This window comes from Pyxicephalus adspersus, chromosome 3, assembly GCF_032062135.1.
Source record: "Pyxicephalus adspersus chromosome 3, UCB_Pads_2.0, whole genome shotgun sequence".
NCBI classification, from domain to species: Eukaryota; Metazoa; Chordata; class Amphibia; order Anura; family Pyxicephalidae; genus Pyxicephalus; species Pyxicephalus adspersus.
In genome coordinates, this window is record NC_092860.1 from 149,582,243 (window position 1) to 149,605,349 (window position 23,107).

General features: G+C 39.7%; 1 protein-coding gene across 1 annotated transcript in view; it reads left to right on the plus strand.

Moving 5' to 3' along the window:
* The first annotated feature begins 6 nt into the window (after positions 1 to 6).
* Positions 7 to 23,107, plus strand: part of LOC140327306 (5-hydroxytryptamine receptor 7) — a 39,863-nt gene continuing 16,762 nt past the window's right edge. Inside the window, exons 1-2 of the mRNA XM_072406667.1 lie at positions 7 to 327; positions 1,650 to 2,215. Coding sequence (XP_072262768.1) covers positions 1,707 to 2,215 — 509 coding nt within the window. The 5' untranslated portion in view covers positions 7 to 327; positions 1,650 to 1,706. The remainder of the gene's footprint in view (positions 328 to 1,649; positions 2,216 to 23,107) is intronic.

Genomic DNA, 23,107 nt, shown 5'->3' on the forward strand with positions numbered 1-23,107 from the left:
AAGTCCACTAGTACCAATGATGATATCTACAATCCAATCCTGAATACTCAAAGTCCACTAGCTTGGCTCAGACTGCAACCATTGGCAGATGTCTTAAATTTTCTGCCCAGCTGTGAACCTTAAAAGAAGTTTTTGCACTAGCATTTTTGTTTTTTCCACGGCACCATTTGAGGTTGTGGCTACCACAAAACTCGTACCCAACAGCCAAGAATTGTGACTTCTCATGTGATGCCCGTCGAATTCATTCTGAAGCAGCACATGCCAAGAAGATGACTTTGTGCCCTGGACTTCTAAAGTGCAGCCAAGACCCAGCGCTGATCAGTAGAGGTAACCTAGCATGAATGTGTAGGCTGACAAATGTAGGTTATTCGTTCATTTTCCATGCATGGTTGCTCCCTTACGTAACATATATACATTAAGTTACATAAATGGGCAAGCCTGTTTTTTTTATTCCTGCCAAAGGGGCAAAAGCGTCACAAACAGTTAAAGCTCAGCTGAAACCCTAAGACCCTAGAGCCTTGCAATTTGTCATCGGTATCTAAAGCTGTGACATTATTGCCAATATTTTACAATTACTTTCCAATATTTAATTTGAATTTCATGCATGCCACTCATCGTTCTGTCAACGAAAGCAAAAATCATTCAAATGTATAACAAGATGATTTTAGGGACCCCGATCCGACTCTATTCTTTAGCTAGCTACATTACTGTCTTTGAGTGTCACGATGTGTTACATTTTTATTATTTTGTATAAATCATTTAGATTCTCAAATATTTTGACATAATGAATGTCTTCTCTTTTGAAAAATTAATTGAAAGAAAATTACCACAATGTGAAAAGATTGCAGGAATGGGATGTAACACTCAAAAAACAGATTTTTAAGCAAGTGTTTATAACCAAGAACATTTGTCGGACTTATAATCTGCAGGTAATTCTCTAAATCTAAAGTTTTACCTAGAAATCAGCTAAAATGACAGTTGTATTGGTATAAATTATTAGCATTTTTTTGTTATGTAGGCATTTCTTGGGTTAAATGCTTTTATACCATCTTTGGAATCTAAGAATAGATTGTAACCTAAAAATGTAAAATGTGTTTTATTGTTACCAATGAAGAACAAAAAAAGTTGGGTAATTTTTTTTAAAAAGTGAGATTGTCCCATATTATGGGCCAATTATGTCCAATGCTTTGATAAGAAGCCATTGTCAGATACTCATACACATTCTGTTCATATTGGGTCCAGGCTGACATGCTTACTGTTTGCTGACTCGCACTGCCTTCCAGATTGCCCTTTAATTTTTTATCAGGCAGGAAACCCTGTTTAAGACCTGCTGAACCTGCTTGATTGCCCTGTATAGTCTAGGGAACTGTATTCTGGTGCACAGTGATTTTGAATGTAGTTATTAATGACAGATGGGAGCAGGAAAGTCTGAAGAAAGCACCTAGGGGAGAAATAATTGCATGTTTGTGGCAATGCTCCTACAAGGTAAATAAAGCAGTGTCAATAGGTGGAGGATAGAGCATTGATCATGATAATGTACGTGAAATATTAATGGTGGACATATGTGGGAGCTCCTCCAGCTCTTCTCATTGCACCTTGTAGTTTTGCCTAAGTGTAGGAACTCAGAACAATACTCTTGTCTTCTTCAGGAAAGCAACGGATCATCTTGGCTAGCTTGGCACCTGTGAGGACCTCAGGAAGGGGTGATGTTGATACAGGTTCAGCCAACTCAGCTGTCATCCGTCCATCATCCTTCACACAGTGTGGAGTCACCCTGTCCCCCTCAACACCTTCTCCCACCTGCATTCATGACTGACAGACCCTTATCTTCTACTGAACAAGACTTGGTCACTCTCACAAATCACACCAACGCTACCAATTGTGGAGAGGAAATTTTACTCTATGGGGACATCGAAAAGATCGTCATTGGTGTTGTCCTGTCCATTATTACTGTGTTCACCATTGCTGGCAATGGTCTGGTCATTATCTCAGTGTGCATTGTAAAGAAACTGCGACAACCTTCCAATTACCTGGTGGTGTCCTTGGCTGCTGCAGATCTTTCGGTGGCCATCGCGGTGATGCCCTTTGTCATCATCACTGACTTGGTCGGTGGAAAATGGCTCTTTGGGAAAGTGTTCTGCAATGTTTTTATAGCCATGGACGTCATGTGCTGTACAGCATCAATTATGACTTTGTGCGTCATCAGTGTGGACAGGTAAGACATCCTTAAACTATATATTTGATTGGTCTTTGTGAAGGACATATACAGTTTGTGGGTTGCATTGTTTCAAATATATGGAGGAGACAATTAGTCTAGGACAATGTTTTGTCAGTGGCCACCCAAGAGGACAATATGCCCATTTTGTGACCTTGTCTTTAAGATTAAAGCCCAGTTGAAGCTTAAGTTAAATACATTGTAGGTGCATCACAACTCAAGTAGTTTACATTTTTATAGTTTTTTTTGGAAAGAAGTAAAAAAGTCCCTTCCTGCCAGGATGCTATAGAGAAGAACCCTCGCTTTCTATGTCAAAACAGCAGTTTCTCTGCAGAGGTCTGACATACACCTTTTCATTTCAGACTTAAAGCTCTGAAGTCAGCAAACCTTAATTCCATGGAAAGTTTTTTCTCTTGCTTGGAAGGGGACAAGACTGCTTCCATACAGAGAAAGTGACCCATATAGCATTCTAACTGGAGACTGGCTTTTCTGTTCTGGCTGCTTTGAAAATAGGCAAACTTAAAGACTTTAAACCTAGAATATATTTAGCTGTTTAAAAATGCATACAAATGCTAAGTTTGGTTTAAATGTGTGTCTGGAACCTCAGAAAATGGAAAAGAATGACATTTCCAGGATCCTGAAACCATATTTGTTGGGTAATGATAATGGAATCATATTTGTTGTCTTCAAGGTTTACAGATTACCTAAAGAGTCTTGGGTAAGAATTGGGTACAGACCAGGTATAATTATCCATCAACAGTGTATTTTTTGAGTTTAATATCTGCCTTATTTATGCATTCACCAATGTTTAGATGCCTTTGTTCCTATGAGCCGGATTCACAATCCTGATTATGTTGGGTCAACATTCTTCTTCTTCAGTGCATTCAGTGTTCACAACTCATCCGTTAGCATACAATTTTTAGCATATATAGCATGTAGACTTGTCACACAAATAGCCCTCAAGAATCTGTCCCAGATATAAAAGGGCTAGTTGGTCCATTTTGCCTCCCACAGGCCAAATTCTCCCTCTCCTTACCTTAGCACCAATGAACTATACAAGGCAAGTCTCAGATCCAGGCAAAAACTTAACCGAACTTTTTATTCTAATATGTTTTAGGATCACCTAACCCTTTCCCGAATAATATGTTTGACTTTTATTCTAATGTGTTTTATGAAGAACTATCTGTTTTTGAAGTCCACAAATAATGGGAAACAATTGGACCTTGACATAAAGTAAAATCACACTTGAGCCTCAACACCTTAGATATATTGGAGAATTACAGAAGCTTGCCAAGGATAAATATTTCTCCTTACAGATCAATCACACACCACCAGAATCTTTCTCTCTTTTTATGACCTTAAGTGACATATGGCTGTGGTCCAAAAATGGCAAAGGTCCATTTCTTCCAACCTACAACATCAAGCCATTGAAAGTCAAGTCTTTATCAATCTCATATTGACAAATAATGTGCATTATTGATGTTGAAGCACACATAAGGTATACATACACACATGCAATAATGTATGTTAAAAACTGGCATTGTGTTTCTTTTAAACATCCAGCATTGAGGTACTTTAGTTTTTTATTATAGTTTTATAATGTGATAGGTAAAAATTGTTCTAATGCATTCATTTTACAACAGGGCATGCTATAAATATTGTACTCTCCCTTAGCTCCCTATATAAATATTGTACCCTCCCTTAGCTCCCTATATAAATATTGTACTCTCCCTTAGCTCCCTATATAAATATTGTACCCTCCCTTAGCTCCCTTTATAAATATTGTACCCTCCCTTAGTCTCAATCATGATGCTGTCCATGATTTCATTCATATGTGAGAGTTCTTGAGCCTGGTCAGGCCTGATGATTGGCTACCTAGTCACAGAACACTTCATTGTGGGTAGGCAAAAGGGGTGTCACAGGGTATTTTTAGCAAGCCTGTTGGCAGGTTAAGTGGTGGGCAAATTCCGATGTTTTAAAGCCCACTTGTCATTACTAGAATGCAATACATTGAAATTACACATCTCGACCGAGCATACTGTTAACAAGTGTCAAAAAAGTGTCAGAACTGATTTCTCACTACTTGTTCCAGGTCAGTGGATCAGATAGCTAATGCATCGGTAAAATTTCCGGGCAAGTTACATTCCTTCAAAGGGAGGACAGCAATGACATCTGCTCTTTTAAAGCAGGATAGTTTGAATATGTTCATTTGCTTCATATAGCGCAGGTTCTCTTTAATCTAAAGGATCCGTATGGAGAGCTTGGTTCATTTGTGATCCACGTCTACATTACAGGCCGTACAGGAACTTTGAAATAGTTCAACACTTATTACATATTATTAATGTACAAAGAGCTGACATAGTCCAAGCACTTAGAACTATTCTTAGTTCCGGCCCCCAAGGAGCTTACAGACTAGTCTACCACCTACTGTAAGCTTGCAGCTGCTGTAGAGTTCCTAACTATATTCTTTTTGGAGGGACACTGGGAAAATGTTAACCATAACTGTTGACTTGTAGATTGCTGTGGACAGCACTTTTTTTTGGAACCAAATCCCAACATACTGTATAGCAAAACTCCAGTCTCCAGCATCATATAATTATATCCTTCTTCCTGCATACTGTTCACCTTTGTCTTATTTTACCATTTATCTGAAAATTTCTACTTAAAAAAAGGGAAAGAAAAGAGAGGCCGCGTGACTATACTTGGTTTTGTGCTACAATCACCTGGTAAAGTAGTCAGATGGAGCAAACAAATAATATAAGTAAAGTCTAATAAAATGTGGTTGACAATTAGCACACATTACACCAACAGAAACTAATACATTCACAGCTTTACCTATATGTGTATATTAAAAGGTAGTAAGGACTTTATGGTTTTGCAGTAATTGCAGGGCAGTTGTAGCATTTGCCATGTGTCAATCTGCCCTTGCCTCTTGTACCTAATCATCAAAAAAAGTGTTTCATTATAGAGTGGTAAAGGTGTTTCAAAGGCCGTGGTTCTATAGACGTTTGTGATGGATCCGATGCGTTTAGCTCTGGTCATTCTCAACCAGAGTGTCTTAGAACCTCATGGCTCCTCCAGAGGTTGCTGGGGGTTCCACAAACTGTGGCTGATTGGCCTCCATTCCAACATTTTGTAGAACCGGTAGGTGTCTATAAAAATGTTCTTTTAGCCACCACTTTAGGGTGGGACATTCTTTCCGCTGGCCACCAATTTAAGAGGATTATTTTCCCATTACTCCTTTTTTTTAGTAAGGATTTTTTGGGACCTCTTTTTAAATATATTTTTAATTTATTTTAATGTTTGATAATATAAACTGTATCTTACCTTATTATAAGGAGTATACCTAAAAAAAAAGAAAGAAAACTGGTTTAGTAGAAAAAACTGTTTACCAAGTAATGCTTCTAAATAGAACACTGAAAACAGGTACTTGAGATTTGCTGAAAAAAAATTCCAAGATGAGCACAAAAATGTCACGTGTAAACCTTACCAACATTTAGAAAAATCGTGCAGCTCTGTTTTTTTTTTAATAAAGAAAACTCCATAACTACAAAAAACAAAAAAAATTATTTTAAGGGTTCCATAGGTGTAAAAAGGTTGATAAAGGTCGGTCTAGCAAATAAATGTCTATTCAACTCACTTCTTGAAAAAAAATCCTGTGTTTGTAAACTGTAATAAACAAACGCCAATGTGGTTGGAGGCAGCTGTGGTTGTAAAGTGCTTAAAGCACCTCACAACCAATGATTGGAACATGGAACCAGATGCGGTGCTGCAGTCTAATTTAGACAGCACAGTAAAAGACACGTGTCTAGGCTTCCTTTTCATTTCTCTGCTTGGTAAAGCACACATTATCACCTTATTTAATAGGGAACACAACAAGTCAATCCCATGCACTAAAGTACAACTTTACATTCATACATAGGGTCTGATTTATTAAAGCTCTCCAAGGCTGGGGAGGATACACTTTCATCAGAGAAGTTGGGTGATCCAGCAAACCTGAAATAGATCTGGTCCAGGATTCAAAACATATAGCAAATGACTTTGAAGGTATTAATTCCAGATTTGCTGGATCACCAAGATTCACTGAATAAAGTGTATCCTCTCCAGCCTTGGAGAACTTTAATAAATCAGGCCCATAAAGCGACGCTCAGCCAGATACACTATAGCAGTTCATGAGCCCTAGGTAGGTTTAGTGTGCACAGGGGTTGTGTTCTGCAGTAACTCTGTTCCATCCAAATAAAAAGACTTTATGAAATTTGTGTAAGCCAAAGAATGCATTACCAGTGACCAACACTGTTTTACCCAGGGGGTGTTAAAAGAGAGTCTAAGACCACCACTGGGTCTTGTAGGAGGCTGGGCATCTCCAGAATGATAGTGTGGCTTCTCCGTTTCTCAAGTTCCAATATTGGTGGAAGCCAATCAGCCATGCCAAATCCATTACATATGGATATTCTGCCCTCCCACCTTTTTTGTTATTATTAATCATTGTACATAAATATGCATGAATCTGTATCAAGTTTACTTAAATATTAAGCGTTTAGCTATTTTTCATTATATAAAAAATTCTGCTGGATGAGCAATGATTGAGTTTTTTTGGGATGCTAAAATATATCTCTTTTCATGGTCGAATGTTAGGGAAAATGTACTTGATTAAATATTTTGAAGTAAACCATCAACCATATCAATCATGGGACAGCATGATAAAGGTTCATAAATTTGGTGTTCCTGGTGAGAAATGGGTTTAGGGCCAATTAGGATGCAGCCAATACATCCTTCATACCCATTTTTACTTTTTTAACATACTCACCAGGCTTTGCTTTTACCTTTTTTAAACCTGCACCTCCTGCTAGCATACACCTCCTTTAATGTATGGGATGAGTAAGTTATTTATCTATGTATTGTGCTGAAATGCTTGCATAGGTACCATATATAAATTATTAACATAGTTTCTTTAGGAGTCTTAGTACACTGCCATAAAATGTGGGGGCATGATGGGACTCTTTGTTCCTAAAGATCTGATAATGAATTCAAACAGCTGTTTAATGTCCATCAAATCCCCGGCAGTCTGTCTTCTAATACATAATCACTGACTGCTTATTAATTGCTCATCAGTTATTTTCAAAAGCTGATAAGATTAGACAAGCAGATCTGGGTTCTCCTGTCATTCATACTAATTCTGTCTCCGCAGGTACAGAGCTGTTATTGCTTTGTAAGTTTTGCCTGTGGAGTCAAATTGATCTCCTGGGACTGTTGAGTTAAAGATTTTGTAAATTTCTGGTGACATGATAAAGTGATAAAATGGTGTTGCTAAAACAGAGTGTTTGATGGAAGGAGGGGGATGCAATAAGATAGAGAAGGAAGAGAAAGATATGGGAAGGAGAAAGGCATAAAGAAAGGAAAAAGAGAAAATGAGTACGGAGAGAGGGAGAGATGAGATGGATAGAAGCAATGTGAATGTGATAGAGAAAGAAGAGGTAGAAGGAAAGAAACAGAATGGGAAGGAGACAACTAAATGGGAGAATGAAGGATAAAGAGAACAGAAAGTAGTTGATGATAGAAGAGGACAGATATTATTACACATTATTTATATAGCACCAACATTTTACACAGCGCTGTACAAAGTCGATAGTCATGTCACTAGGTGTCCCTCAAAGAAGCTCACAATCTCTCCACCTCATATGTCTTTAATACAGTCTAAGGTCAATTTTGGGGGGTTTGTAGCTAAATAACCTAACTGCACGTTTTTGGAATTTGGGAGGAAACCCACGCAGACACGGAGAGAAGCTGCAAACTCTATGCAGTTATTGTCCCGGTTGGGATTCGAACCTGGGACCTAGCACTGCAAAGGCCAGAGAATTTACCTCTGAGCCACCATGCTGCCCAGTGACATTTATGGAGAAGGGGTGGGCAAAAGAGAGGGGGAGCAGACGGAAAGCTAAAGGATTGTGTTTATGAATGTGCATAGAATGTGTATATGCAGTGTATAAATACTATATACACTTGACCCATGCACTAAATATATTTTATATACCTGACCCCTGCACTTTGTATACTACCTACACCTGACCCCTGCACTAAGTATATTATGTACACTCGACAATGCACACAGTAAGTAACAGATTCCTGATCCATGAACTCATTATGCTAGATACCCCTGCAAATAGTAAGTTCCTCAGCCCTGCATTATGTGTGTTACATACGTGTGACTTCTGCACTTGCCTGACTCTGGAACTCTGTATGTTTCATACACCTGGCCCCTGCCATGCGTATGTTGCATTTGTGTCGTCCCTGCACTCTGTGCATCCAGAGTAGAGTAGGCTCAGATTTTACTTAATCATACTCATTTCACATTTTGACATCCATCCAAAGCTTTTTTGGAGGCCATTGATTTTTTCTATACACCTCGGAGATATGGAAAATGGTGAATGAGAAAAAAGATGGAATAAGAAAAAGAGACTGGGACAGCAGAGAAAAACATAACAGAGAAGGCGATAAGGAAAGGTAGTTGTGTGAACATTTAGAAAGTTTCCAAAATTACAAATGACACATATATTGGAGTTTTTTACCTGAAGGTATGGAGATTGTTCACAAAGCAAAGTGATTTATCGCCTTGCAAGGGGGTTTCAGTTTTAAAAAATAAAATCAAGCCCTGCTGATTCCAACCATGTAATCATATGCTCAAATTCCTGTTTGTTTCCATTTATTTGAATGTGATTAAGTATTCTTTCCAAAGTAACCAATTACCATAGGAATTTGACATGTGATAATTCATCATGGTAAGTGAACAGCCTAAATTCCTATAGTAAATCAACCAATATATAAACAGTTGGACTTAACATCTCCTTAGAACTCCATATCTCTACATATCTATGTGGGAAGTCAAACAGGAAAAAGGGAAAAGTTATTGTTTAGCTTGTACTGCAGCCAACTATCACCGAGCACCTAACACCTGTTGTCTATACACACATTATTAGTATATTTCTGCTAAAATTCTTGGTTGTTCTTTTTTCAAGAAAACATTTCCTTGTACGTAATATAGACTCGAGCCACTCCTGAACTTCTCATCACATGTAACACTAACAGTATCTGCATAACAGATGTTATTTACAATCCACAGATATTTTTATAGAATAAACTGCAAAGATTAACATTTGATAAATACTCACAAGATGCTCCTTCAAGCACGGAAAGTAAATGGAGGAAGTAACTGGGCATGGAGATGTAAAGTAATGCTAATGAATTACAGATTTGTCTGTGTTTTCAATTCTCCATTGAGATCTCCTTGTTGTAATTGCTGACTTGATTCTTCTCTATATGGGAGATTTGGAGGTTCTCAACTTTGAGTGTATGCCAGCTATGCTTGTGATATTCTTCAAAATGTAAAGGTAATATTAGTCAGGAATAGTGGGGGTATAGAGAATTTATTAAAATGGTCATTGAGAGGTAAAATAAACTATGATAGCATTTTTGACTCTCTAGCTTCTACTAAAGAGTGAAATATAGGTTTCTAGCAATGAGTCCCATTTATCACTATGTATAAGGATCAGCAATGGGTACTCTATATGGCTCCTTCTTCAACAACCTGTAACAATTACTTTCCAGTGGAAGCTTATCTATTCTATACTTTTCATTTTAGTTTGAGATATAAAATAGTAGTTAAACATGTAATATAACTGTACAGTAGCATGTATATTAAATATAAAATTAAATATATATTGTTTAAAGATTTCTTTGTTTTGGACTCAATACAGCTCTTTTGTATTGAATCCAATACAAAATTATTTGAATTTCCTGCTGCACCTCCCGCCCACACCGACGCATGCACCGGGAAGCCCCAGGGAGCGTCTGTGCACACGCAGGGAGAAGATCGAAAAAAAAAGACATGTCCGGAGTAGCTGCAGGGACCAGCAGCATGCCGGGGGACGACAACAGAACAAGGTGTTTTTTTTGTTTAAAGCGACCCCGAGTGTGACTCATGATTTCCTCTTTTTGAATGGAAAATCAACACCGAGTCTCACTCGGGATTACCGCTAGGGGGGTAATTTGTACATTTCATATAAATGTCTATTGATTACAGCAGTGTTTCTCAACCAGGCTACCATGGAAACCTGGGGTTCTTTCAGAGATTGTTGGGTTTCCTTAAGCAATTTGTGACTCTCAGGTCAATTTAATTGACACCGATGATCTTTTTGGCAATATGTAAGGGTGAAATTCTTCCCAATGGCCGGCAATGTATGAAGAATTCTTTCCATCAACCACCATGCTAATATGCTGTGAGCTGTGCATATAGTAATTATAAAAAAGGGGGTTTGAAAACCTTAAAATTATTTCAATGGTTCTCCTATAAAAAGTGTGCAAAATACTGGATTAGACCAAAAAGGTGGACAACTGACACAGTGGGATTTGTTTCCAAAACAGGAACATAAAGAGGCTATGAGGAATCATTGACTGGCACGCTATTTTCCTATCCAATGGAATCATTTAGAATGCTAGAATATTGTTACCTTTAAAAAAGAAACTAATTTATGAAAGAAATGTTTTATCTTAATTGAAATAAAGTAAAGTCTTACAATATTTCTAGAGGTAGCAGGTAAAAAAGTAAGATATAGGTGTTGGAGTGGGGCTGGACTAGATAAAGAGAGGGTGGAGGTAAGTTTTTGGTCAAAAGCTACAATAAAAATATAAAAGGAGCTAAAAATAGAGGCATTCAATAGAAATCCATTCCATGTTTGTAGGATTACCTAGGTATACCCATGATAGTTCTCCAGTCTTAGAGAGCTGTGATATATCTGGCTCACTGTTTGCATTATAAAATACATTTGAGGATGTATTAATAAAGACAACATTTATATCTGCCTGAGGTTCATCTTTAAATGTTTTTTTTCTTTTCTTACAAACACATTACCATGGCAACCGTAGACTGTCCACAGCAGTGTGTTATTTTATATTTTTCTGGTTTCCAACAAATGCTGATTCAGTAAAATCTATATAAATGTTATGTATTGAAGCCCAAGGTTTTAAGTTCCTCCAATAGCTTTGGACCATCAGCAATAAAAAAAAATGGTCATTTACCATTTTTAGGGAGTCTGTTCACATCATTATATGGGCACATAACATCGTTGAACCTGGATTGGACTAACCGAAAGAACCCCAAATCATAACACTGCCCCCACAGGCATCCCATATCATACCCCTGTCCCCACAAGGACCCCAGATCATCACACTGCCCCCACAGTCACCCCGGATCATCAAAATGCCTCCACAGGCACTTCAGATCATCACACTGCCTCCAAAGGCACCCCAGATCATCACACTGCCTCCACAGGCCCCCCAGATAATCACACTGCCTCCACAGGCCCCCCAGATCACCACACTGCCTCCACAGGCCCCCCAGATAATCACACTGCCTCCACAGGCCCCCCAGATCACCACACTGCCTCCACAGGCCCCCCAGATAATCACAATGCCTCCACAGGCACCCCAGATCATCACACTGTCCCCACAGGCACTCTAGATCATCACACTGCGCCCACGGGCACTCTGGATCATTACATTGCCTCCACAGGCACCCCAGATCATCACAATGCCTCTACAGGCATTCCAGATTATCTCACTGCCTCCACAGGCATCCCAGATCATCAAAATGTCTCCAAAGGCACCCCAGATCATCACAATGCCTCCACAGGCAACCCAAATCATCACACTGTCCCCCACAGGCACCCCAGATCATCACACTGTCCCCACAGGCACCCCAGATCATCACACTGCCCCCACAGACACCCCAGATCATTACACTCCCTCCACAGGCACCCCAGATCATCACCATGCCTCTACAGGCACCCCAGATCATCTCACTGCCTCCACAGGCACCCCAGATCATCAAAATGCCTCCAAAGGCACCCCAGATCATCACAATGCCTCAACAGGCAACCCAAATCATCACACTGTCCCCACAGACACCCGAGATCATCACAATGCCTTCACAGGCACTTCAGATCATCACACTGCCCCCACGGGCACTCTGGATCATCACATTGCCTCCACGGGAACCCCAGATCATTACACTCCCTCCACAGGCACCCCAGATCATCACCATGCCTCCACAGGCACCCCAGATCATCAAAATGCCTCCACAGGCAACCCAGATCATCACAATGCCTCCACAGGCAACCCAGATCATCACAATGCCTCCACAGGCAACCCAGATCATCACAATGCCTCCACAGGCAACCCAGATCATCACACTGCCCCCACGGGCACTCTGGATTATGACACTGCCTCCAAAGGCACCCCAGATCATTACACTGCCTTCACAGGCACCACAGATCATCACAATGCCTCTACAGACACCCCAGATCATCACACTGCCCCCACAAACACCCCAGGTCATAACACTGCCCCCACAGACAACCTAGCCAATGTACAATGAGTGATTATACAAATGACTATGACTATGTGGCTGGATTATGCTTAAGTGAAGGAGAAAACATTAATCCTTTAATGGAATGGTATGGACTATGTAGATAACCTCATGCCCCTGCATAATTTTAAAAAACCGTCTATACGTTTCTACATGCTTGTGGGGGACTGGCAGAATTATGAAAAAATATTATATCACAAAGGACAATGGTTTGTTGTAACTGGATAGCCAATACCAGATCAGATTTCTTTAGAGCTAATTCACACCATTGTATTGTGTTGGGCTGACAAAAATGATACATGAACCTTTTTAAGGTGTTTTGATGCATTAGGCAGCTCGGTAACCAATTATATACATTCATGTATTTTGAAAATGTGAATAGGCCCTTAGGATGGAAATCAAAGGCTGCTTTGGACTTGTAATTGATTGTCTTGACTTACCGAGCTGTGCTTTTATGGGGTGATATCTTATTGATTTAGGTTTGCCTGTAGGATGGGTAAACCTTTTGTTAGCTTGAGAAGAATGTAGAGTTTGTCTGTTGTTGTATATTGTGCATTGTAAAGGTAAGGAATGATACACATTAGGATTAATGTGAAGAATTGTGGTTTCAAATATATACTAAACATAAAAAATCATTGAAATTTTAGTTAGTTTTGTTTAATCTGAACCTTTCAGTAATCATGATATACATCAAAGGGGTATTGATTATATCAGATGTGTTGTAAAGATACAACTTTATTTATCTCATGCTAATATATGTAAGAAAAGAAAAAATACTGAACTAGATTGGAGTATGAATTGTTGTAGAATAATTTATGACCCCTCTAGAGATACACCCCACTATTCTATCTATATTGGGGAATCAGGACCTCCTTCCTCATGCTGGTGACCCCTCTAGAGATACACCCCACCATTCTATCTTTAGATTGGAACAAGGACCTCCTGTTGGTGACCTCTCTAGTGATACACCTAACATTTCTATCTTTATAGGGGGATCAGTTTTTTCTTCTTCCTGCAGAAGATTCCTGTAGCGATACCCCCAACAATTCTATCTGTACGAAATAATCAGAGACTTACTGGTGACCTTCTGTAGTGATAAACTCCACAGTTCTATCTATATATTAATCAGGACCTCCTTCGTCCTCTTGGTGACCCTTCTAGTGATGCACCCAACAATTCTATATGGAGGAATCAGGACCCTCTTCTGGGGATCCGTCTAGCGATACACTCCACAATTCTATATATATAGGGGAATTAAAACCTCTTCATTCCTAGTGATCTCTCTAGTTATGTGCCAAACAATTCTATCTATATAGAGGAATCAGGACCTCCTTCCTCCTTCTGGTAACCCCTCTAGTGATGGTGACCCCACTATTCTATCTATATAGAGGTATCAGGACCTCTTTCCTCCTTCTGGTGAACCCGCTAGTGATGGTGACCCCACTATTATAATCTATATAGAGAAATTTGAACCTCCTTTCTCCTGTTAGTGACCCCTCCAGTGATAGTGACCCCACAATTCTATCTATATAGGGGAATCAGGACCTCCTTTCTCCTGCTGGTGACCCCTCTAGTGATGGTGACCCCACAATTCTATCTATATAGGGGAATCAGGACCTCCTTTCTCCTGCTTGTGACCCCTCTAGTGATACACCCAACAATCAGGCAATCAGGACCTCTTTTTTAATAATGATCTCTCTAGAGTTCTAGTGATACATGTTAAATTGTATTCACTTTTCCCATGGCCTTGCCACATTATTTGCTTACTTTGCCAATTATTGCAACAATTTTACCCCAGTATTGATAATTCTTTTTCCATGAATTCTTTATTTTGCAGATCTGTAAATTCTGCCACTTTGACCAATCTTTTGCAATGCCAAAATCGTGGTCCATGTTACAAACACCTCCAAGAATATAAATCTTACATTCCTTTTTTTCATTAACAACCTTACCTCTATATAACTGAAGGTTTGTTGATGAAATATGTCTTATCAGTGACACAATAAAAAATAACACTCACCTTTGGAGCTGTAAAACTACAATTGTAATAACTATAAATACACATACACTAAGGGGTCTGTATATAATGCAATAAATCTGACATTCCCTGAATGTTTACTGGTGGAAAATCAATTACTGCCATTTGCTGACACAAAGTAATTGTGACAACAAATAATGTAATAAACAAATAACAGCCCCACTGACAGCAGAAACTAATTCAGTTAATGTAGTGGGCAATGCAATGTGCAGCCGATCAGCAGTGCTTTTAATGCTTATTGTAATATATGCTGAACTTGCAAATTGTCTAAATTGATTAATACAATAAGCTCCAGGACAACAGAAATAAATAATAATGATAATGACTGCTACATCACAGCTCTACACACAAACATTACAGTAAGTCCTAGGATCCTGCAAGAATAATAATTCCAAGCTCCCCTATCTCTAGCACAGCAACAGTATTTAAATGAATAACAACATTATCGAGTTTTTGGAGATATTCTGAAATTATTTGACCCAACCCTAAAGCATGGTGCTTCCTTCTTTTTTCTTCTTTTTTTCTTGGGAACTTCGGCCATTTCGATTGGCTGGGCTAGGATGACATAACTCCTATGCATGGGCAGAGCTTTTGACATCTCAAGCCAGCATTTAGAATGCAGATAAGTCCCTAAAGTGCCATATCTGAAACCTTAAAAATGTTTATTTAGGAAGGCCTAATAAAAGAGGCAGCTGGCTGTAGGACATTTTTCATTCTAGCATATAGATGGTAAATTTCATCATTGGAAACAATGTTTCTTGTTGATTACCAATGTTGGCAGAGCAAATGAGCTCTGTAAACACTACGCTGTTCTTTTTTATGGTGAAGGGGAAGGAAAAGGGGGAGAAAACCCAGCTGTGTACTTCCCCATAGAAAATTACAGTAGTCATCTCTAGTTAGTCATTTACTGATCCGTCCGTGGGATTGCTAAATAGCATCAGGTGAACACAAAGGTCAGGTTTTCACTAAAGGTGATCACAATCATTCATCTGAGTGTGGATGGATAAATGACGTCTAGGAACCGCTACACCAAGGAGATTGCTATTGTTTGTACAGAGCCTGTCAAGATTGGCTTTGAGTTTGTGTTAATGGCATCAACTTGACATCAGTTGAAACACTTCCAAGATCATTTAGGAATCAGTGACAGGTGCAGCTGACCTCCTTCTCACCTGTATATGGCTTGCTCCAGTTGAGTTTCACTGTGTGGGCATCACCCCTTCGACATATGGTTCTTAATCTGTTGCTTAAGGTTGCTGTTTTTTTTAGATGGGTCCCCTTCCTCTCATGTTTGCTCTTTTATGTTCTTACCCTTGTCAAATACCCTTCTCTGCATATGTAGCACTGCTCTAGTTATTAGGCCCCTTTAAATGGTGGTGGGGGAGCGGTGTTTGAATGAAACTTTTCTAGGTTTTTCTAGGTTCTGGTTCTCTCCTGTAAATGTCTGATTGTCTTTCACCCGTTGCCTGGAGAAGAGAATAGGTTAATCATATATTTTAAGCCAATCAGTGGGTTTAGCACCCATTGAGGTGGGTGTTCAAAAACATGGAAATACATGAAAAATAAGGAACAGGACCTTACAAAAATGGAGAATTAAAGTGTTCTGATTCTGCTAGGGGGCTAATTCCTCTAAAGAGGATTCAGTCAAGGATGAGCTGCTTATTGGTTGATGAGGCTTTGGAAATGAGAGAAACGAGCAATGATGGTACAAAAGACAGAAACCTACAACCCTACGGGGTCCATCAGAAGGTCCAAAACTCAAATTGAAGCATCTCCTGGCATTTTAAGCAAGAAACTTTTCTACATAGACAAGAGAGTTTCATGAGGGAAGGTGTTAGGAAGACACTCGGACATGCTAGACCTGCGTGGGTGCAAGCCCCCCAAATTGAAACTGCAATATTCCAAGACACGGAATCCTTTCCTTTTATCCTGCTATTGGCATTATCTTGAAATAAAATCCCTCAACCTAATCAAGAAGTTTATTGGAGTATTCATTTATGCCTCACCTGAAAAGAAACCTGGGAAAAATTCATCTGCCCCTTGGAGTAGTGACTACTACACATATTTATAAAGAATAGCTACTGTAGCTTTGGAGGATAGCTGTCAATGTCAAATGAATGACTCTCCTGCTATCATGTAGCTATTTCTGCTGCAATGAGCAGACAGAACAGAACTGGGTTTTTCGGGGTATTTTAAGGGGTACTGCACACTGCAGCATGATTTTGAATGGGATCATCTGTGGTGCACAAAGGAGACCCCCAGGTCTCCTGTCTTCCCCTTTCCATCCTTCTTCCCCCTTCTCTTTCTGCAGAAAGACGGGTTGCAAGACTTGCTTTAAGCAAACAAAAGTCAGCTGATGGCCCCATAGTAAAATTCTCCATTGTCTCCATTCTTATAAATCATGTTTAATAAATTGTAAATTCATTTAATCAACACAAGTCCGAGCCTACAACTGAAGTGTCATTATAATTTACAAGTTTGTTACAAATGAGTAATTTACAAGAACATTTTTCTATGTAACTGAGCCAAATGAAACCAAACAGAGACCTTCTAGATAATTTATCCAGATTTACAAATGTGTAACTATAAACTGTATAATTAAAGTGTATCTCAAGCCAAGTGTCATAGCCTTTGTCGTGATTGATTTTTGGTCTGTTGTTGTGTCTGGGGAGATTCATCTATTTGTCCTCTGTCATTGTCAATGAGATAGGAAGTGATGGGATATCCATAACTTTATGGTTATCACCAGAACAGAAAAGTTGATACCAGTTCTGGTGACTGTAAAGGAATTGCCTTCTTTTTGGACACACATCCTGTACTTTTCTGCTTTGTCCATGGGACGAAAAGAGGAATTTTAACTCATTACTGTTTTTATAAAAAAAAAAAAAGAATCGATGACAGGTGGGCAGGAAGAATTTTGACAGAAGAGAAGTACACAGTCTTTTTCTGTCTCAAAAATCCTGCATGTCAGCAATTTGAAAAAAATAGACTTAAATACCACTTTATGTAATTTAGGAAGGAATTACCAAATTAGGAAGGAATTACCAAAAGAGTCTGGGTGATGGTATTCAGCAAGGGACACATGCAGGCGATTTTTTTTAAAGGGTGCAATTGCTTTATTATATTATTTTATTGTGACTCCCTGACGCTGTTCAAAGGCTACACACAGCATCTTCACCTGAGCCACCTGACCTCAGGTCCCCCCCCCCTATTTGTTTCAAAGGCAGGTGCCCAGTTACTAATCATTAGCCAGGTGCTCCAGAGCCATTTCAAATTTCTGGCCTGGATGGAGTGCCTGGCCCACCCATTACTTCCAGGACACTCCGGGCCTGGATCTAAAAAAAAGAGCCACAAATTTACAGTACAGCACATACCAATTACCTTATTGAGGCCCTTTAATCTCTTTCCAGGTTAAATTTGGGTAGATGGTGCCAAATCCCCTCTAATTTTGGCATCATATGTTTCATTCAACTACAATATTTCCTGATACTGAGTTACTTTTAGCTGGTATGTAGACCCAAAGATCATTACAGTATTGCTGCTGCAAAAATTCTATGCAACATTCCACATGTTGTTTTTCACCATTAGCTACCTAATCTCACAAATAAGCTCTACTCATGTTATCTAATTCTTGTGTCTTTATTTATTTGTGTTATGTTTTAGTTGTTATTAATGGTTCATAACACTATTGGGTTTGGCACGATCCCATAGTGCCAAATGTTAACATGACAACTCCAGATATATGGCAGCAATTGTGGATGTGACAGACATTATTATATCTCTCTTCCTGTTCCCAAGCATTACTTAGGAATGGCAATGGAACTGCATTGCCCAAGTCTTCAGGGATCAGGGATGTTTTTCAGGTTTTTTCATAGATTAACAGGGGCAGACTTCCTGAAAGGGTAATGAGTCAATCAACAGTAAATAAATGTAACGGACTGCTTATGCTTACTGCTATGAATGAAAAGGTTTAAAATAGAGAGAGTGGGGTATCCATTGCCAAAGTGAGACTTTAACATAAACTTGATTCTAGATCCAGTCTAGACATAGGCCTATCCTTAGACAAAAATGTTTATCTACAAAAAAATTCAGTGGGCCACTTGGCCACTTTCTGACATATCACTGTAAAGAAGAGAGAAGATTTGGGCCCGCTGTATCACATCATAATGGATTCTGGAATGTTGAAGGGGCTTAAAGTTGGAGGAGGGTTGGAGATTTCTGCCAAAAAGTCAGGCTTTAACATAAATATATCATATGCAAGGTCCATTTTACAAGGTCAAGACTGTAGACATTTCCTTAGTCCACAATGCATATCTCCCAAAAACTCTGTTAAACTTTTAGTTAGGAAGGTGTGTGTGTGGTGGTGGTGGTGGGGGGTAGGGTATCCTCTGCCAAAGAAAGGCTATGACATAAATATATCTGATGCTAGGTCCCCTTAAACAAGTTCCAGAGTATGCTGCAGACACAATACGCATACTTTTCCAAAATAGATTTAAAGACATTTTTCTTTGATTTAGAGGACTTGATAGACAAAGAGATAATTACGCTTTATTTTCAGCCTCCCTGTGAAACAACAATGACCCCTGCCCGCAACAAGATAGCCCGATCTCCTTCCTCGCTGGCTAAATGATGAGCCTGCTGGAGCTCATTGCTCACACAGCTGGAGAACCATTCCATTTTTCACAGTGAGAAGATAATGACAAAAACACATTGAGCACAAGCAAAACAGAGACATTTCCGGCCACCGCTGGGGAACCTTGATCATCTTTTCTTTGGATCTACACAAAATCAAGATAACGCTACACTTGATGGGCAGTTGTCTCTTTTCAGTCTCTTGACTCTCTCCCTGCAACTGCTTAACTGCAAAGAAGCCAAAGGCAACACATGATTATGTATTTCAAGCCATGCATATAATGCTGACATATTCTGCAATGCCTTATTTAGAACACTGAACACATACATTGCCGAATAAGTGTGCCTGGACAACGTGAGTAAAGCTAATTCATAGAGAGTCCAAAAAAAGGCAAAAAATCAGGAGGTACTGGTGAAATTATTATATGCAGCAATGGGGAAAGAAGGGAAGGTGAGGTGGGCACAATTGAGACCTTTAAATTTATTAAGAGCAAGTGGAACCCTATGTGCCATATAGCGGTCATTCTTAATCGGTCATTCACCAATCAGCCAAGGAAGACATCAAGGGACTGTTGTACATGTCAGATTTTCTCCCGAGGCAAGCCCAACCATTTCTCTCAAGCGACAATCACCTGACGTGTGTACAAAGCTTTACTCCACAATTTCTCCTGTTCCCTGCAACTTAATGAACGCAGGATTGCCACTGGTTCACCTTGAATCATAAATGATAAAACATACCCTTTTACGAACGCTCACATCAGATGACTCATGGATATGCTCGATTCACTTAAAGTTTGATTACGCATGAATATGACATTCATAAATCCTTTCTAAGTAAGCTGAAGTCAAAACAGATGTGAAGCCATGAGTAGCGAAGCAGATGGAAAGTAGGAGGCAGAAAGTATACAGGACAGGGATGAGGAGGAGGGAGGTAGGATGCAAGGAGTGTGGATTAAGGATGAGCGAGAATGCCTCTGGCAAACCGATATCACAAAACCATCAAAAGATCAAGGACATTATACCAGGAGGATTCACAGGGGATTCACAAGATCCCCGGGGCACTGGAGGTTAATTAACCATTAGTGCCGGGGATCACACACTGTTCTCAATGAATGCAGCCGAGACCGCATTCATTGAGAAGATCCCCGGGCAGTAGAGGATAATGAACCTCTAGTGCCCGTGGATTGCAGTGGAACTGCAGAAGAAATCCCAATGGAGAAACTCCATTTAGAGTTTTTCTGCAGTTCCACTGCTTTCCTGCTTTCCACTGCTTTCCAATTGGAGAGCTCTGGAGGTTTTGAATGGGGAACTTGTAACCCATTTAACCTCTAGTGCCTGAGATTGCACACTGAGCTGATAATTGAATGCAGCCGGCGCTGCATTCATTGATCAGTGCATCACGCAATCTTTTTTTTTCTTTTGAAAACATATTTTTTTGTTAAGTTCAAGCTCGATCAGTGAATTTACACTGGCCATTCTCGCTAACAATTTCGGTAAGCGAGAATAGCCGAATTTGCCACAAGATCGAGTTTTAAAAACTCACTCGCTCATCCATAGTGTGGAGGAGTGAAGTAGGAGGCAAAATGTAAGGTAAAGTAAAGTAAGTTATAAGGAAATAGGAGGTTAGAATTGTGGAGGAGGGAGTTGTGAGGCACGAACTGTGAAGGTAGAAGATATGAAGGAAGAAGGTATTAAGTGTGGAGGTCCAAGATAGGAAAGGTGGAGAGAAATAAGGGGAGGATGGTAGGAGAAAGAAAGTATGAAGTAGTAAGTGTAGAAGACCTAAAGTGTACAGGCAAAAAAGTTTGGGACAGAAAAGAAGAAGAAGGAAGGTAAGGGGCAGGATATGTAGAGCTTAAATATAGGATGGGATGCAGGAGGTAAGGAGTGTAGAGGAGGTAGGTGGAAAGTGTGGTAATAAAATTAAGAAGGCAGGAAATGTGGAGAATGAAGGAATTGGGAAAGAAGAAGCTAGGTATTGTGGAGCTGGGAGGTTTGAGGTCAAAGGCGTAGAGGAAGGTGGTAGGAGGCAGAAAGTGTGTTGAAAATTGTGGAAGACAGTAAGTGTTAAGAAGGGGGGTAGGAGGGAAGAAGTATGGAGAAAGAAGCTAGGAGGCAGGATGGGTGGAGGAAGGAGTTGGGAAGCAGGAACTGTGAAGGAGTAAGGTAGACGGTAGGATGTATGGGTATAGAAGGCATGGAAATGTGAAGGAAGAAGGAAGGAAGCAGGAGTTATGAAGAACAAGATAGAATACAGGAAGTTTGGAGAAGGTAGGTACAGTATGAAGTAAGAAGATTGAAGTAGATTGGAAAAAGTGTGAAAGGGTGGAATTGTGGAGAAAGAAAAAGAGGAGGCAGAAAGGAAGGAGAAGGAAGGAAAGAGGCAATGTGTGTGCACTTGGAAAGTAGGAGATACAAACTGTGGAGAAGGGATGGTGGTGGCAAGAAGAGCAGGGAAGGTGGCCAGAGAGTGTATTAGAAAAAGGTAGAAGTGTGGAGAAGAAAATGGGAGGGAATGAAGCTGATGTGGAGCAAGGAGGTTAAAGGCAAAAAAGCATTGAGTAGGTGGCACAAGAAGAGTGTTGAAGACTGTGGGAGACAAGAAATGTGGAGGAAGGAGGTAGGAGAAAGGAAGTGTGGAGGAAGGAGGTAGGAAGTATAGAAAAAAAGTATGAAAAAAGAGTATGGCGTGCTGGGAAGAGGAATCACAGGCACAGAACAAGAAGATGCAAACTATAATGTATGAAAAACAAAAAACACCAGACAACTTCTTACGAGGGAGGAAAAGGGTTAAGAACGACAAGTGGGAAAGAGTAGGAGTAATACATCTTTGTAACAGAAGAGTTCAATTGAAAATAAAGGTTAGAGAAATGAAAGACGTATGCAGGTGGAATGACCGCACAAGGACACCACATGCAGATAAAATCTTTTAAAATAAATAAATCTAATATTTTTTGTTAAACATGCATGTTTAACTTCCTTCAGGCTTTGGACAGCTTTAGTTTCTCTGCACTGAAATGCATGCAGGTAACAGCCCCATCTCTCCAGGGCAGTTGTTACAATGCACCAGGCCATGCCATTGTTCACAGAGCTAAGTACTGTCCCCCCACCCCCATGTAACAGAACAGGTCCAGTCACAAACCATCATCACTATCACTTGCAGGGATGAGAAGACAATCACATTCATATCCTAAAGCACCCAATATTTATATTTGCTCCTTGCAGCAAACCCAAATGATGGGGGAAGGGATCCAGGAAGGGTGATTTTGCTGGGATGGGGTTAAATAATGGCAAACTGCTTCTTTCCTGCACAGAACCAGCACATAATTATATTAGAACTGCCTTATTACTACTAATCTGGTGTCAGACAAACACAATTTACTAGTAGTAGTGAATGGTTTGGCAGAAATTCTCAGTCCAGACCATTTAAGGCATGCAGTGTGTTTTAAACCAATGTTACGTGCAGAATATTGTCTTTATGGTGTCATGTCAAAAAAAAGTTTGAGTACATCTGTTTATCACAAGTATATAAATTCATAATATTATGGATTCGGTCCCCATTTGCATCCCAGAAAATTTTTCAAAAGAATTTGGAATGTCTGCAGGAGTTTGCTTCTATTAAGCTATAAGAACATTTGTTAGGTCAGCTACTGATGTCAAGATCTGGCTCACAATCAACATTGCAATTTATATAAAGGTTATTATTTGCATGTACCAATACAATATACACTGCCTTACCAAAAAAAGCCCAAGACCTTTGGGGGTGGTGTTATGATCTGGGGTGCCTGTGGGGGCAGTGTTATTA